Raw genomic sequence first — 17,256 nt, forward strand, 5'->3', positions numbered from 1 at the left:
AAAAAAAAAAAAAAACAACCCAAAACAAAACAAAACAAACAAAAAACCTAAAACAAACACACACACACACAAATATGTAAAGGTCATTTATATTGCAGACTGTTTAGTTCCTTGATAAACACTGTTGCTCCAAGTCTGTTCTCTCAATAGATCACCAATAATCTGTTATTTGGGGACCTGAAATATTGTCATTACCACTGATCAAAAGCCAAGTAGCTCCTCACTGGATATTTTTAGGTGAGACCATGCTAAGAGTCTCAGAGCAATCCATCAGCGATGTCAGCCTAAGGACTCTGGTTGTAGAGGAAACTCTTGCTCCCTCTTACTGGGCAGCTCTGGTTTCAGTAAATATATATAGGGATTTCACACACAAACAGGAAAATCAGGTTCTTTTAAGCGACTTTACCCCATAGGTTTCCAATGAAATGACAACAGTGTGTTCAGAAGGGTAAACAGAGATGCCAGGTCTTAAAAATCCAAGATGTCCCAAAATCCTGAAAGCAGGTCAAACTTACGTAGCACTTAGCTGGCGCTGTCAGGTATAGCACATTCCTCAAATGCTTGTTTTGCACTTGCTCACCAAAAAAAAAAATAAAAAAAAAAAATAAAAAATAAAAAAAAATCTCATTTTGTGGATCAAATGAAATTGCTTTACTTATCTATGCAAAGTTTTATCCACTGTAAGCTAAACCGAGGGCATAAAACATGATCAAAGCCTGGAATTTTGTTTTTACCAGTCAAAAACAGATGTCTCCTCTGCTCAGTCCAAATATTGTTAATACTGTTATACTAATACACATGAAATACAAGAAATATTTATTGCTCACTACCAAAAATTCACATCTCTTTAGACTGGCAAAAAACAAAAACAAAACAAACAAAACCAACAAGAACTTTACTTCCCAGACTTAGGGATAGAAAACTAAGAATTACAAAGCTGATTAATCTTTGCTATTTTTAATTAAAAGGTATTTATGGAGAGGGAACTTTTAAGACAACTAATCAAAAGTCAACCTCAAAACAGGCAAAGAAGAGATATAAAAGTTATGTTTCACACCATAGCTTTCCATTTCATCCCCATAAAGTAATTGCTGCACAGATCTATGCTACATAAGATACACAGAAATGTTTGTTCCTTTCTGAAATGAGGAGTATTATCCATCCTTTGGGTGCTCATTATGAGAGTCAGCATTGAGAATTAAGTGCACAGGATCCCAGTGGAAACATTCAGAGGCTAACGAACTTCCATAATTTGACCAGAAATGCATGCTTTGGAATTTGTTCTTACTGAAGGAGCTATGTAAAGACACATATTAGGAAGGCCTATTTACTTGACGGTATTAAACAATTGCTTATCAGAATAGTGCACTAGGCTTCAGAGGTATACTACGCCTTCTGTTCAATGCTCCCACTCATACGAAAAAGATTTTTTTGGTATCATGACTCTGCTTTTAATGCCAGTTCTTAAAACTTGCTATTCCAAGTTTACCCTTTGATTAGACACGCATGTTTCTAATTAAGCTCAACCTGTCCATTCCTCTTAGGAGAGATTTACGTCAGAGTTCCCCAAGACTCTTGAGACTCTGTGTAATAATTTACTTGTTCTTGGTAAAGGCAATAGAAGTCAGAAGTGAAAAATAAGTGCAATAAGCTGCCAATCTTGTCAGAAACACTTTCAACCAAAAATACATACCAGTGAACCTATAAAATCTTTAAGGGACCATCATGTTTACACAGCAGAAAAAGAGGAATTGGTACTGTCTACCTCCTATGCATTCAACTACAGAATGCTGTAAGTCATCAATAAAATGAATATATGTGTAGCAGTTAATCCTTGACGTCTGTGGAAGATTACAAACAGAGTTTTTCCCAGAACGGACCAAAGTTTACCTTCTGAAAATCACATAGACATAGCTGAGGCGTTTGGGAATCAACCTGCTGATCCCTAAGCAGGACAGAACTTCCAACCCTGTTACTCCAAATCTTCCTGTGGGTAAGTTTAATGCAGTTAAATGACAGAAATAAAGAAAACAAAAGCCAACTGTCTTCTCTTGTTTTAACTGTATTGAAAATTTTGAGAATGCATTATGCCTCCTATATTTTTGACACATATAAAGAAGAGATGCACTATCACACTTCCAAGTTTTCCCCTGTACCACCAGATGACATACATCAGCACTGCAGTGGAAATCCGCATATAAAAATCACATTATTCTTGTAACTCAAGCTTTAAAACCATTTGCAGCAAGAATTATGTAATTCATCAATTACTGTCAACGTCCTTCATTAAAACACAAACTTTTTAAAACACCCAGATCTTTTTTTGTTCTAGTCACTGCATTTTTAAGCACACTAGGTCAGATGAGGTTAGGCACTGAACTGAAGGTTCGGGTTACCATCATGTGGTGATCAAGAATACAGGTACTTCATCGGAAATATTCAAAAAGTATCAAATACGACTAATCATATTGTTAAAATTTGTCAAAATGCTCAGACTGACCTAGATTTTTTGATTTGTAAGAATTCACTGGATATATCACTCTGTATTTAGTACCTAAACTGTTTAGCAGCCCCAACTCCAACTTTCTATGAGAGTTCAGCTTCTAGATCACATAGAATCTCACTTATTACAGTATCACACTATTCAGAAATTAGGCATATTCAAAAGATATCCTGAAGTTTAGCTGGTGTAATAAATGTGAGAAAGTGATGGTGTTAGGAATATCTTCAGGTATCTGCTTATTTAAAGAAAAAAACTCAATTACTCTACAGATTCTGGGATACAGGACAACAAGTAAAAGGTTTGTCCAGACAGGGTTTCCATATCTAACCTCGAGCCATTTCCATTGCTGAAAACTTTCAAGCTGTTGTTTCCTTAGATAACCATTCTCTGACATAGCCTTCTGCCTTCTCACTCTGCTTTTCCCTGAATATGAACATCCATATGTAATGCCATAACAGTTTTCATGGGGGAAAAAAAAAAAAAAAAAAAAAAAGCATGAAAAGGCTTTTGCCTTCCCATATTCCAAATAGGTAAAGCAACAGTCAACCTCTTGGCAAGAAGAATGATTACTTTTGAACAAGCAAATTTGACTGGGACAAGAACAACCTGCTTTCAAATAAACCTGATTAATACCCAGCTGTGCTGGTTTAGAAGTAAACCCGTGGGAAAAATGAGCCCAACTCAAGCAAGATTATAAGTCAGAGTTACAATTTACTAAAAAAAACGACGACAATAAATGCAATTATACAGAGAAAAACTGGTTTCCACCCCCCACAAACCCAGCACCGTGGGATAAGAACAGAACAGTGTTCGGTTGGCCCCTGTGCTGAGCACCCCTTGGTCCCCCTAGGCACAAGGTAAAAGGAAAGGAAAACCTGTTGGTCTGGGTGATGGTCGCAGTCCTGTTGAAGTAATGATCTCAGTCTTGTTGAGAGTGGCAGTCGTAGTCCTGTTAAAATACTGGTCCTCCTCTGGATCTGAGGAGTGGTACCAGAAGTCCCAAGACCCCAAGATTATATGTGATCAGGTTCAGGTGGTAAAGCCCAGTACCTCCCCCAGGGCGGGGAGTTTCACAATGGGTGAATTAACTCTGAGTTATGGGATATTTTTGGAGTCTTTGGTGGTCTAGGTGGTTGCAGCTGCCTATTATGCCACTCCAATATGGCCCATTAGCAGAGATGCCCCCTCAGGCTGCGTGAGAAGGTGCTAATGCCTCCCCGGAAGGGAGTTATCACAGCTGTTATCACAGTTATTAGTGTGAAGACAAAGAAACACCCCTCAAAGGGTTTCTTTGACACCCAGCTTGTAGGCTGAGGTGTCAGTCGTGCCCTTGGCAGCTGCTGCAAATGATCCATTATTTACTGTCCATCAGAAATTGCATAGAGGGCATAGAATACACAGTTTTGGTTATACCCGCATAGTGATAAACTGGTCCCAGCCTCTGTAACTAGGACACCAGCCAACTACGACATTAGGACACCATCAGGATGCCAGGATTTGACTCATGTATGTCATCTTCAGAAAAGTTAGTTTCTTTGCTCACATAAATATAAAATAATGTATATATTAAAAAAAACAACCAACCAAACAAAAGCAACAAAAACATCTCTAGATCAGCTAGTGTTCCAAAAATACACACACTCGTGAATTTCAGTATTTTAGTGGAAAATTGTAAAGAAAAACTGTAAGGTTCACATGTTCTGTTCTCAACATTCAGCGCATGCTTTCCACCTTCAAAAATTGTAGAAGTGCTCTCCTGGGAAGTGGGAAACTACGCTGAAACTGGAGCCTTGAATTACCTCTGAGATGCTCCTTGCCAGTCACCCTTTCAAACTGCTTGCTGGTTCTGATGGAAGGCATATTATACCTTCACAGGATGCAAATTACAAGCCTTAGTAATCCTAGTGGAGCTAAAAGGTACAGCAATTTTCTACCACGACATTGAATCTTATTTCAAATTATTTTCTCAAACATCTTAGCAATCTGAAAGAAATTAATCTAAGTGGGTGTGTAAGAGCTAAGTTTTATCCAATGGATTTAAAACAATTAAGAATCCCACCAGAATACCTGTTTACACTACCTGTTTATTTCATTTGGCTCCCTTCAAAAATTCAAACTTAAAGGGATATTTTGGTGCTACTTAGCTGAATAACAACTGTGTTAGAACACAAGAATCTAGCCATGGCTTATAAAAGAATACTTTTATGTTACACTAAGCAGACAAATCCAAGTTTTACTGTTAGTTTCCAAAAAAATTATTTTCTCGACCAAAAGGAAATTACTGTACTGTGAATATTTTTGGGAGATAAAGAAATCAATTGCAAAATTGGCAAAACCAAAATAAAAAAAGGAGTGGGAGAAGAAAACATAGGAAATTAGGAGGGAAAAAGGCAAAATCTTCCCCTAGAGAATGTAAAACCCTTTGGGTCTCAGATGTTCTTGATTTTGGATGTTACTATTCAAGCTCTCCATATTTATGGCTTCTTAAAATAAATTAAAACAATCAGAAAATAATGGTTTTTATATAGTAGAACTATTATGACTAATGCAATAAACCACAATAAAATGCAACATCAAACATGGTTATTTTATATACAAATTTTATAAAGTTATCACCTCTTGGCAGCTTTGGGAAGCACGAAGTTTTAGAATTTCATTACAAGCCTGTTTTGGGGTTTGTTTTTTTTAGAAACTGCAGTAAAATACGCAGTGACCAAAAAGACAAGACAATACATACTCCTCCATGCTGATGTGTCTTGAAGTTATTGCTTATTAGTATAACTGAATTTTGTAAAGTAGAATAGGCAGATCAAGAGTCAGTAGGATGCACTAGAAGTTAACATGTCAAGAGCAATTTAAACAAATATTAAACTTGCTCTCATAGATAATGAGATGTTTCTCTGTTTCTCAGTTTTACACTGAACTGGCAGTTAATACAAGAAAAAACACACATCTATTCACATGGCAAATGGTTTACATAAAAACAGATACCATATTTCCTTTTCAATATTATTGAACTTAAATTTTGTCCAGTATAGTGCAAGAGAATCTGGTCAGGCAATCTGCTTTTACAACCCATTTGTGACACAAAGTTAGCATATCCCAAAGGGATAGAACAAATTGTTTCAGTGTGTCATGCTGCATTCAGACTTCTTTCCAAGTGAGCCTAACTACAAAGGAGCCATTAGCCAAAGGGTCACGTGGTTCTGCAGTGCATGAGCAGAGGACTGCACTCCTGTACTGCATGGAGACTTCTTATTCACATGAAAGAAATTACTTTTCCCCTCATGCACCCATAAAAAACACAGGTCAGAAAAATAATGCATTCCATGTCTTTCATCATGACAAAAACAATTCCTTCTTTAAGAGTAAATGTGGTTTAGTCCTATTTGAGAGTCATTCTGTCACTTAAAAAATAAATTCACTATATTTAAAAATGCTGCCTCCATAAAGTTTATTGCTTACTCGTATGTTATTAATAACTATACTACTAAATTTAATACTGCACAGTTAAATAAGCATCCACAATTCATCCCGTAACAAGATCTTACTGAGGCCTTCAAAGGGAAATACAATCACTTTCATTTTTGTTAAACCTCAGCTTCAAATCTCAAACTCTTCATGACTTACAAGCACAATCAATAAGCATCAAAACCACAGGTCCTTATTTAAGTGAAGAGTACTGTAATAATGTATTTTCCTTATCTTGCTGATACTTCTGAAAACAGTTACTTCTAGGACAGAAACATATGCTTGAAATCCTAACAAAGATAGGCTGGAATTTCCATAAGTGATCAGCTCTAAAAATTATATCATACTGAACCATGAAATAGAGAGTGTATCTGAAATTTAGTGAAAAATTTAACACTCATGAGTTCTGCTGATTCTGTTAGCTGCTCCATTTACATGCCAATTTACAGCCCTACCTAAAAATGCATTTCTTAAAACTCTTAAAATAAACTGCTTTGGCACTTCCTTTGTAGCATAAGTTGATTTTACACGTGTCTTGAGAAACAACATTGAACCACAGCCATTAAATTGATACCATCCATCAGCAAAGGTAAATTATGCAAATCAAAATTATGCAAACATCTTGTTTTTTTTAGTTGCTACTATTTCTATTTTGTGCAGCTGCCTGTCAGAGTTCATTATGTGAGGATGAATTTTTTTTTAGTATCATTATCCAAAAAAAACCACAGCAAAAGTCACAAACTTGTGTCACCAATGAGCTATTTATTGCTTTTAACATCAATTAAGGTACCTGACAACCAGAACTTTAGCACTATAGCTGGACTTCTTGCAATTCACAAAAAGTCATACAACTGACATTCAGAAACAAATACTTTGCTTCCTACCAGCAGGTTTGAGGGGTATTTCCTTTAGTACGTATACACAGCACAGCCCGCAACTCTCTTTTTTCCCCAAGCCTCTCTTATATAACAGACTGCAAAAACCATCTCTGAGCAACGTGATCAAGATGCGATATCCTGTTTCGGAACTATAACATTTAACATAATCACATTCAACCCAGTCCCGAGCTATTAATCAACTTCTCATTAACGTCGATGATCAATCACAAGTTCTCTGCAGTTTTGCAGGACAGAGACTGATAGTCATTCAAGGCTGCCAAAGGGTCAAGTCATTCATAGATTGAAGAGAGGCAGCTTCATCAACTTGGCTCAGAAACAGTATTACAAGGGTATCTGAACATCGCATAACGTTTTGCTTAAATATCACAGCCTTCCTAGGTGGTTTGGATTTAAGGTTGGGGCTCCTCCCCAGCTAACCTGTGTAAAGGCAAATAGGCTCATAAAAAAGCCATTTGACTCTCAGAGGCCCACTAGTAGGATGTGCAGCAGCTTTTTCCAGAGACCTGCCCTTAACCCCTTCATGCCATGTCATTTATACACTGACCAACTAAGCAGGCAGTCTGAAAATTATCAACCCAGCCTATGAGTTATATAATCAGTTTATTTTTTAAGACAGGATGAATATCAAATACAGGATGACAAAGATTTTTTTTTCCTGTCTTGATTTTGGAAAAGCCACAACAGACTTACATAAACTCCATATTCTGGGTTGTCCTCTCTCTATCTTGAGGTACGTAAGCCTTGACGTACCTTATGGAGAGGTTTGTTGTGAACCACAGCTCAGGCTGACTCACTGTTTTCACTTTACATACAGGCTACCTATATAGACTTAGAAAATAAACCTGCAATGTGAAGTTTTTACTTTCATTGTTATTGCCAATAAAAAGGCAATACATGTTTTAAGGGGCACAAATATCAATTACTACAGCCAAAGAAGTTAAGAATTGGCTGTTCAATAAAGGGACCTCTTCATTTCTAAATATTTCATCAAGTTTTGGATATTTTTTCCTGTAATGCATAGGGTTAACCATAACACCCTGAATCCAAACAAAGCACACTCTAACAAAGTATAAGAAAATGTATCAGCACGAGATACTGTATTACACTCTCCCATGTATTCGTGCTTCCAATCTCTCCAGGGGATATTTAGCATGGTTTCTAAAATCATCCCTCTTGAGGGTTTTTCTCATTTTCTTCCAAGATCCCTGGCCAGATGAATTTGTGTATTACATGTACTGCCTGTGCCACTGCACCTCCTTCCTATGTGGTGACTTGATTCAGCTGAAACTATGCTTTGACCGATCAATGCAAGCACATTACATACCAGAATAAGAGTAAGGTAAGGGTAAAGGAAAGAAAAGCATCTCTCCTTTCAGCCATTAAATATAGATCAACGAAACATCACAGCGCACATCGCGGCTCCTCTCCCCACCCCCTCCGCCCGCTCCTCGGGCGCAGGATTTCGCAGACGGTGGCTTCAAAGGAAGAACACACACCCCTCCGCACACACACACAGATACACATACACATGCAGCACAGACACACAGAACCGCGCAGCAGCCGCCGCTCGGAGCCGCCCCAGGGCCCGGGTTCCGCGCAGGGCCGGGCGCTGCCCCCGCCCGCGGGTCCCCGGGCTCCTTCTTCTTCTTCTTCCTCCTCCTCCCTGGCCCATGACTTCACTGCCGTAACGAGCACATTAGTGCAGGGCGTCGGGAGACACCGTGCCGCGGATGCCCTACATAAGCAACGACTAACGTAGAAAGAAAGGGAGGAAAGCGATGGAGGGGGGGAGGCGCGGAAGGAAGAACCATGGGGAAATAACGCACTTTGTTACCTCTCGGCTGAAGGCACAAACACTGCCCCTTGCAGCCCAACCCAGCCCGGCTGCCTCAGCGAAGGGAGCAGCGCAGAACCGCACACCAAAAAGAAACATCACGCAAGCAGGAAGGTGGGGGGGGGGAGAGGGGGGAGAGCACCTGGCACCATTACGATGCCTGTCGTACTCACCGATCGGCGCCGATTCAGCCTGCTTGCTCCCAAACATATACCAAAACCCAGCAGCAAATCCTCAGTCCGTCAGGCAAGGAGGAAAGGGGGGAAAGGGGGGGGGCGAGCGACAGCCCTGGGCTTCACCGCAAGGTCCTGACCTTGCCCAGCTGCAGCATCTTCGGCTTGCCCCCCCCCCCTCCCGCACCCCGGGCGTGCGTGTGTGCCCCTGTACGCCCGTGCGTCCCCGTGTCCGTGCGAGCGCGCCGGTCCGGCTCCGCGGGTCTCGGCCGCAGGACAGCTGCCCGCTGGCTGCCGGGGCGAGGAGGGCTCGGCATCCACCGCCCCGCCGCTGGGGCGAGGCGCGGGGCCGCTGCGGCGGCGGCGGCTGGGGCAGGCTGCGCGGCGGCGCCGTAGCGCAGCGCGCCGGGCGGGCGCACCGGCCGCGGGATGTGGCCGAAGGAGACACAGCCGCCGCCGCCGCAGCATCTGCCGCCGCCGCGCTCCCGCCCGCCCTGCCTCCCTCCCTCCCGCCTGCCTCCGCCCCTCCCTGCCCGTCCCCTCCCCAGCAGGAGCGCGCCCGCCGCGGCCGAGCAGCCGGCGCTGGGAGGGGGGGAGAGAGGGGGACGGGCGGCCCCACTCCCGACGAGGAGCCACCGCCCGTGCCGGGCGGGGCCGAGGTAGGGCCGGGCCAGGTCCCCCTCAGCGTCTCCGCAGAGGGGCGCGTCCCCGTATTCCCCCAGCACCCCGCGGCCGGGGGGGAACTCTGATTTACTGGGGAAGGGGGAGGCGGGGCGGCGGGCGCAGGTGTGAAGCAGCCCTTCGGCAGTCACCGCGGCTCCTGCCGTCATGGGTTGGGAACTTGAGTTCTGCCATCCAAAAGGGTGACTGTAACAGGGAAGCAAGAGCTCATTTCCTGGCTCGTGTTTCTTCGGTTCTCTCTTCTCATCCTTGGGAAACCTAGTTGGGAAATCTTCCATGTTTTCAGAAGTCTTCTTGCAAGCAGAGAGGGTAAGGAATATGGAAGTCGTGTTTTACTCCTGTGCACCCTTAACTCTGTCTGAGAAACTTGTGGGGAATGCAGTTGCAGCACTCACCTGAAAGTTGCCACTCCAGGGCTCCTTTCAACTCGCCTCGCAGTTTTGGTACCTGAGCAAAACCACCAATTTTTTGGGATTGTTGCCCGGGGTAACTGCTGCTATTTCCCGCTTACAGCAGGCTGAGCATCAGCGCGGCAATAGGGACAGCCACAGAGTCGACCGAGGCGCCAGGGCAGCACCCAGAGCTGGTCATTTGTTGCAGCACCTGCCCCACAGGGAGAGGACCCGCATGTGCCCCCGGCACTAGTTGCTGCCATGCCAGCCGCTCCCGCAGGGACACGGCTCTCCCATCCATCCTCCCCCGCCGCCTCCCCGCCCCCCTCCAGCACCGCCCGCCGCCCTGGATATGTCATGACGGGCCCGCAGGGACAACGGCGGGCGCGGCAGCGGGACCTGCCACCGGGCTGAGTTGGGGCGGCAGCGGGACCGACCGACCGACCGTCGCGGCCAGGATGCACGGCGACTCGCTGCTGCCACCTCTCGCCTCGCGTTTTCGCAGCTTACCCAAACTGTCCGGCGAGAAGGAGCTTCACCTGACTGAAGTTCCCTCTTCACCTCACCGAGGTTTTGGTTGAAGTGACTACCCTTCCCTTCGTTTCACGGGAAGGCCAAAGGCTACATATCTTCTCAGCGCCAGAATGCCTTGCTTTCGACCTGAGGTCTCCTTTTTGGGAAGTTTTATTTCCATATTTATTGAACCATATAGATGACTAGTATATGTCCCTTTTCTGGGTTAAGTGAAGGTGGCCCATCCACCTGCATCAAAATCAGTAAGTTACGACTGAGGGTGATTCAGTCTGGCTGCGCCCCTCAATGCCAAACCAGACTTTGCCCAACTACTGGGACCTGTGGACAGAGTACCTCTAGGTTCAAAAACAGAGTAAACCCCAAACCTAATCATTGAGTACTGGTATTACATGCATCTCCCCCTCCCAATGCCTACTGAGTTGCAACCAGAGCCGAGCTTGCTGGTGGCAGAACACGGTAGTGAATACAGTCTTGCCCTTGACTTGAGTACAGAAGCAACCAATTAGTCCATTGCCCAAACTTTTGATTAGACTAAAACTTAGTTTTCCCCTTTGATAATATCACTGGTCACTGAAGTCAGCAATAGGGAGAGTGAAAAAACAAAAGTAGCTCATTATCTCAATCTGGAAGAATAATAAAATGTCTTTTAAGTCCAAGACCCTGGGTTTATGATTCCCAGCCCGAGACAGGCATCTGATTATGAACTGAAAGTAGTGTATAACCAAGTAGGTACCTAGAGTTGCTATCCTACTGTTAAACCTCAAGACGTACTTGATAATAAAATTACTGGGTATTATCCCATCCTAGATTGACCAGAGCATCATGTGATAGACCTTCTGCAGCTCAGCCTCTTCTCTTTTTCAGAGCTGAAAGGTCTTTCTGTCAATAAATGAAAAAGAGGTAAAAGGGCTAGAAGCAGGCCATGTCCTCCTTTATCCCCCCTGAAATATAACCATGGAATAGGGGCATTTCATGGCCTTGGGGACTGTACACATCTGGCCTAATTGTGGGATGAGCAGCGTGTGCTAGTGAAGGATGTACCTAAGACATCTGATTCTTCCCACACTGTTAAGGTTACCCAGTTAGCTATACTGATCTGAGTAATCTAACCTGGAAGTTAAATATAGTAGCAATAAAGGTATATACCCTCTGTAGGGAAAGTGAAGGCTGGAGGCAGAAGAGTTCTTTGGAGGAATCTGGGAGGTGTCTGGAGGCATCTGTTTTTCTCTTACAAGACTTCCTCTTTCCCACCATTATTTTGTGTGACAGGGAATTCATTCTAAGGCATCACAGGATTCACAAAGCTTCTCCTCCTGCTTATCACCCATGATTCTCCCAGCATCACCTTTTCAATATTGTCTGACATCAGGGGAGGTCAGAGAAGGAGCCAGGACTGAACCCTGCCTATGAATATGGAGAAATGGGACAAGGGAAATAAATCAGATGTTCAGAAATGGCTTTTTACTGCTGCTGTCACAGAGGAAGGGTAAGGGAGAGCAGTGAGGGGTAAGAATGTAAAGAAGAGTGGAATCAACTTCTGGAAGAGATTGCCCGGTCTATAGTAGGTACTGTCTGCCTACTTCATTCCTAGTGACTAAGCCATTTTGTTCTGACAAGCCAAAAGCATATGTAAGTGAAAGCTGTTCACTTTTTGTCCAGTCTCAGCCTTCTTAAATACAGACAGTCTGTTTTCTCAGACTTCTCAGGTCTGTGCCTGGGAGTGGTGTATCTATCCTAAGCTTTGGGTAACTTTTTTGAGGGTTTGTTTGAGTTAGTTTTTGTGTGTTGCTGATTTTTTTTTTTCTTGAAAAAGCTGGAAAAAGAAAAAGAATTTATTATCATGTCAAGGCCAATATTTTCAAGCACAGAAGCTATAAAAGCATCTTTGCCATTTATATTTGACTATTAGGTTTACGAAGGCCCTTGAGACCTCAAATGTCTATTTGATCAAAGTAAAGACAAGTAAAAATTTTAGAAAACAGAAAAAAAAGGTACTAACATGAACAGAGTTAAATCCAGTAATAGAATGTTCAGAAAATTAGTCTTCTAAATGACTGTATTATAAACAGTAATAGCAACTGCAAATTCTTTAAGCTTAGGCTCAAGGGTTGCATGCTACTATAGCTGGTTGCTAGTGATACTCTTCCCATCCTGCTAACTAGAAATATAACTTTTTCTTTGTGGCAAAGGATGAAACTCGCAGTGGAAGAACACAAGGAAAAGTCCATTAGTCAACAGTTAGACAACGCATCTAAAATATGGGATACCTATATACAAGCACTAGTTGTGTCTGCTTGTACTGTCTCAACAGAAACCATATTTAATTTTAGTTTATTCCTTCTTGGAAAAGAGTTTAGGGACTTGTTTCCTGAATGTTTGGATAGAAGGGAAAATATTTCTTGGCTGGTTTGACTTTCTTACTTGAAGATCATGTTTGAATTTAAATAAGTACTTTGTATGAAGATTGTTGAGATCTTCTGTAATGGTCAGAATCCAGCAACTTCCTTTGTCACTCTGAAGTCAATGGGAACTTTCCATACTAAGAATATAACTGAAGTAAAACTAGGTGTATGTAATAGGTTCATGTTTCAGGCAATTTTCAGCAAACCTGGAATAAAGTTGAGAAAGCATGTTTTTTGCCTTTTCAATAAACTGAAAAATCAGCCAAGTATAATTAGTTTTTCAAGTTTAGAGGAATATTTCAAAGAAGTTATTGCAATTACTGTCTTATCCCTTTCCAATAATTATTTGAAAGTGCAATTATTCAAAGGAGATGACAACATCCATTGAATTACATTTCAAATAAGAGCATTTTTCTTGAGATGCACACTATGGTGTCTTAATGAAACTAAGCTGGTAATGAATTTAAATAACTGATCAAAATTTCTTCTCTTTTTTTTGACTATGGTAGTATCTTTAAAAAGTCAAGTCATCTTTGAATTATATTTCATTTTTCATTTCTTCTAAATTGTTGCACAATATTACATAGACATGTAAATCCTGGGATGACACTGGCTTTCTATGTCCCAACAATGACATGACAACAGAAGGTTTGCATGATTGTATTTGCATAAGCTCCTGTCCTGATCTCATGTAAATATATTTTTAGCAGAAGTCTTCTAAAGAAACCCAAGGTATTTTTTATTCTGAGGCACAGCTGGCTTTGACTCAGTCTGATTATGAGTAAATTAGTGTTGAAGTGCTAAGCTTGACTGGCAATAGGAAGATACAATTGAATTTGTAATACCTGAAGATTTTGTAAATGAATCTATATTTGCATTGAGAGAGTTGGTTTGTATGTACTGAATACAACTGTTGGTTCCCTAGGACCTGACTGGGATTTTCTTATTCCCATCTTCATCCACTGATGACCACATAGGCAGTTATAAGCAAAATTCCTCTGAAACAACTGGTTTAAAATGGTTTTTGGACCTACTCAACTTAAAAAAAAAAAAAATTTAAATAATTATTTAGCTAGTAGCTGCCATTAATTTCCTAAGTTTTTTGGCATTTTGAGCATGACGGATTTAAAAAAAAAATATACAAAAAGCTAAAAATTCAATTGAATTCAATTGTCTGTGTCAGTCACAATCAATCAGCACTCCTGTTCAAGGTATAGTAGAGGGACTGCATTATTTAATAATAAAACTTATCTAAGTGTTCCTGATTGGATTTTTTGTTGGATTTTTTAGTTAACTTCAAAGAAAAACATAATGGAAATATTAAGAGGGTAAGAGAGAATGTAGCTGCTTATTCCTCTCACTTAAACACATCTGATTTAAAGAGGGATTAGGGGTTTTAGTTTGGTTTTGTTGTTGTTTTGGGGGGTTTTTGTTTGGGGTTGTTGTTGTTGTTGTTGTTTTGTTTTTTAACTTTTTGGGGTATTGTCGTTTGAAAGATGGAAGGCCAGAAGTTGAAATGAAAATTAATGTAGCGTAAAAGTAGTTCTTTTCAGCATCCAGTAAAAGAAAGTTTGCTGTTATAGATTCCTATATCCTGTACATGTGCAGGCTATACAAAGAGCTGAATGTTCTGAAATAAATTCTCGATCCTAATCCCATGAAAGAGAGTAATCTCAATTTATCTTCATGTCACCCAGTATTATGAGCAGTCTGATGTCAACTCAGCTGCAAATTATAATCTAGTTTTAATAATTCAAAACACAGTTATCTCTTTTATTGTCAATTGAAATGCAAAGACATTCTCAGGATGCATCCCTCAATGCATTAAGAGCTACCAAAGCATTTAGGATTAAGGTATAACACTTAAATAAAACTGTATTTGCTCCTTTTGGATTCTTTTTTCTCTTCACTGTACTTGCATATTGAAGAAATCTATCTCAACAAAAAAAGACCATCCTGCAAAAATCCAAGTAGAAATCTTGCTACAGATACAGAAAATGGTGCAATGTGAATAAAAGGTAGTGAAATCTCGTTATACTGATTATCCTTTAATTTAATCAAATTATGTGGTTTTACTATGTATTTTTTCCACAGTTTAAAAGACTAACAGAGTTTCAGGAACCAGTAGAGCATCTAGTTAGACCTCATATTGCTTAAAACTGAGATATTACCTACCATGAAAGCAAAATTATTGACTTGGCATATCTTGCAACTATGGAATGCTAGGTCATTTCTAATCTGTGCTCTATTGTATTTAGTCAGCATCAGGAAAGATATAGCTAGTTTTGCTTTACTGTTATACTCCATGAACATGGTGCTCCGAAAGTTATACACTTCTACTTTTTCCAACCAGCATGGTTCTAAGTTTCTGAAGGTTGTTGATGTGTTTTTCCAATGGTCAGGAGACTAGCTTCTCATCTGACGCCTGTTCAGAACCTTACTCTCAGTTTCATTTGATAGTTACACTAACAACTCTTGTGAAAAGCCAGACCTCTGAAGCTCCATGGGTATACGATAGTTAGCAAGGACTCCTTGCAAGAATTCTCTTCTTATGTGGCACATACATTAATGTTTTAATGTACAGGAAGACACATTGTAATATTCCTTGCATCCATACCTGGAGTTTCTTGAGTATGCTCTTGGTGCAGTCAAAGCGTTTCCCCCATCAGTAGCACCAAGTCACAGATGGGGTATGTCCGGAGAGCACTGTTTGCACTGTAGATGGAAGGTCCTCTGGCATGTCCTGTACATACTGAGGCCCAAACTGCCTCATTTCCTTTCTTTTCTCAACTGAACTCTTCTGTACTTCATAGTTGTGAAGCAGATTGTCTCAGACCTGACAATTCCCTCTGTCAGGCCTCAGAATTAGTACATCTCAAAAAATGTTGGACTGTGTCAGATCATCCGATTCATACCTATTAACCAGTTTTGCATAATTGGATGTATCTGATCCCATACACGATTTGCACTAGAAAGATGTGTGTTTGTCATCATCCCATAGAGTCTTCAGTAGTAAGCTTACTTCTAAAATCTCTGTGGTTTAGAAAGAATAATTTTCAGCAACAAAGGAGGACCAATTGCTGCAGTTTAAATAGCCATTAATCTGTGAGTAGAATGGCTGACTGTGCAGTGGAGGAGTACAATACTGAATTTTCCTTATGAAAGTTTACATATCATAATTTTCTATCTGGGAAACTAGATTTTCACAGTGATGTTGTAAAAGTGGAAATAAATTATAAATTGTTCAGCTTGACACCTTTCTTGAAAGCTGTCACTGTCCTTCTATGTTCTTTGTGATAGTTTTCAGCACAGCTTTTAAATGTGTCAAGAAAATATGTGGAGCACACAGGACAGGATGTGTTTTCCCTCATTTTCTGTTCTGTTCCTGCTCTTTCAATTTCAGAGTAACAGTTGGTGAAGAAAACTTGAGCTTCTTACCCTATGCTTTTTCAGCAGAAAAACTAAATTCTTATTTCTCATGTAATTCTGGTATTTAAATCTCTGTATTACTGCACACCTGACCTCCCTTGGGTTATTTTTAATTGTCCTGGTTTTGCCACTTAGTGCAAAACAGAAATATATATTTTATCAGCACCACCTGCTTAAATTAAAAAAGATAACTGAGTTTAGTATTCTTTTACCTCTTGTGCAAGAAGAAAAAAAAATGGAAGTAATAACCTGTAAGGTAGTAAAAAATTCTAAGAGGGAAATAAGATGATGTTTCTAAATACTAATGTAAAGCTTTATTATTATTATTATTATTTATCAAGTACTTATTAAAAATGGATTTAACTTACATTTAGTTAGTTATTTTTGCTGGATTTTGGAATTTCCACAACTTCTACTGTGGCTATATGCTATAAGAACAACTGCAGGTGTTCAAAAACAACATAGTCAGTCTCAGCACCAGTCTTTTTGGAGAGACATTAAAAGTGTGCTGTGACAGCTCCCATGAACCCAACAGCAAGAATCCTTTTAAAGGGGTAAAGCCTTTTAACTGAGTTACAAAAAATCTTTGACATTTCCCATGTCAGCTGTGTCCCTAAAGTAAGTTACTATTGTCACATACAAAGTTCAAATGGCAAATTTATTCCTTTTTCACTCTAGGATATCAATTTAGAAACTTGTATTAGATTCAGTGACCTTTGGCTATGTTTATGTTATTTTGTGATGCCTTGGAGATTTTTCAGCTGTTATAAAGCAGTAGAGAATAGTACTGTGCTTTTCAAAGTTTAAACATATTCTATAAAAAAATACAGGTGAGTAACTATCCATCTTTGGATTCTTTTTTCCTGTTGCTTATTCCAATGAGTAACTGACAAGGTAGTTGCCAATTTAACCTAGTACTGCATCAAGCAATTGTGTGA

General features: G+C 40.6%; 1 protein-coding gene across 12 annotated transcripts in view; it reads right to left on the reverse strand.

Annotated features, from left to right (window-relative positions):
- CTNND2 (catenin delta 2) overlaps positions 1–9,209 on the reverse strand; it is a 644,208-nt gene extending 634,999 nt beyond the window's left edge. For 4 of the 12 annotated variants that reach the window (XM_027889023.1, XM_027889022.1, XM_027889020.1 and 1 more), the window contains exon 1: positions 8,881–9,202. In XM_027889023.1, coding sequence (XP_027744824.1) covers positions 8,881–8,917 — 37 coding nt within the window. In that variant the 5' untranslated portion in view covers positions 8,918–9,202. Of the gene's footprint in view, positions 1–8,880 lie in introns of all 12 variants that reach the window. The other 8 variants (XR_003571787.1, XM_027889021.1, XM_027889025.1 and 5 more) reach the window with 7 other exon arrangements.
- Positions 9,210–17,256: the final 8,047 nt, after the last annotated feature.

Source organism: Empidonax traillii, unplaced genomic scaffold (genome assembly GCF_003031625.1).
Source record: "Empidonax traillii isolate 1590-97213 ecotype Southwest subspecies unplaced genomic scaffold, ASM303162v1 scaffold249:size1902748, whole genome shotgun sequence".
Lineage (NCBI taxonomy): Eukaryota > Metazoa > Chordata > Aves > Passeriformes > Tyrannidae > Empidonax > Empidonax traillii.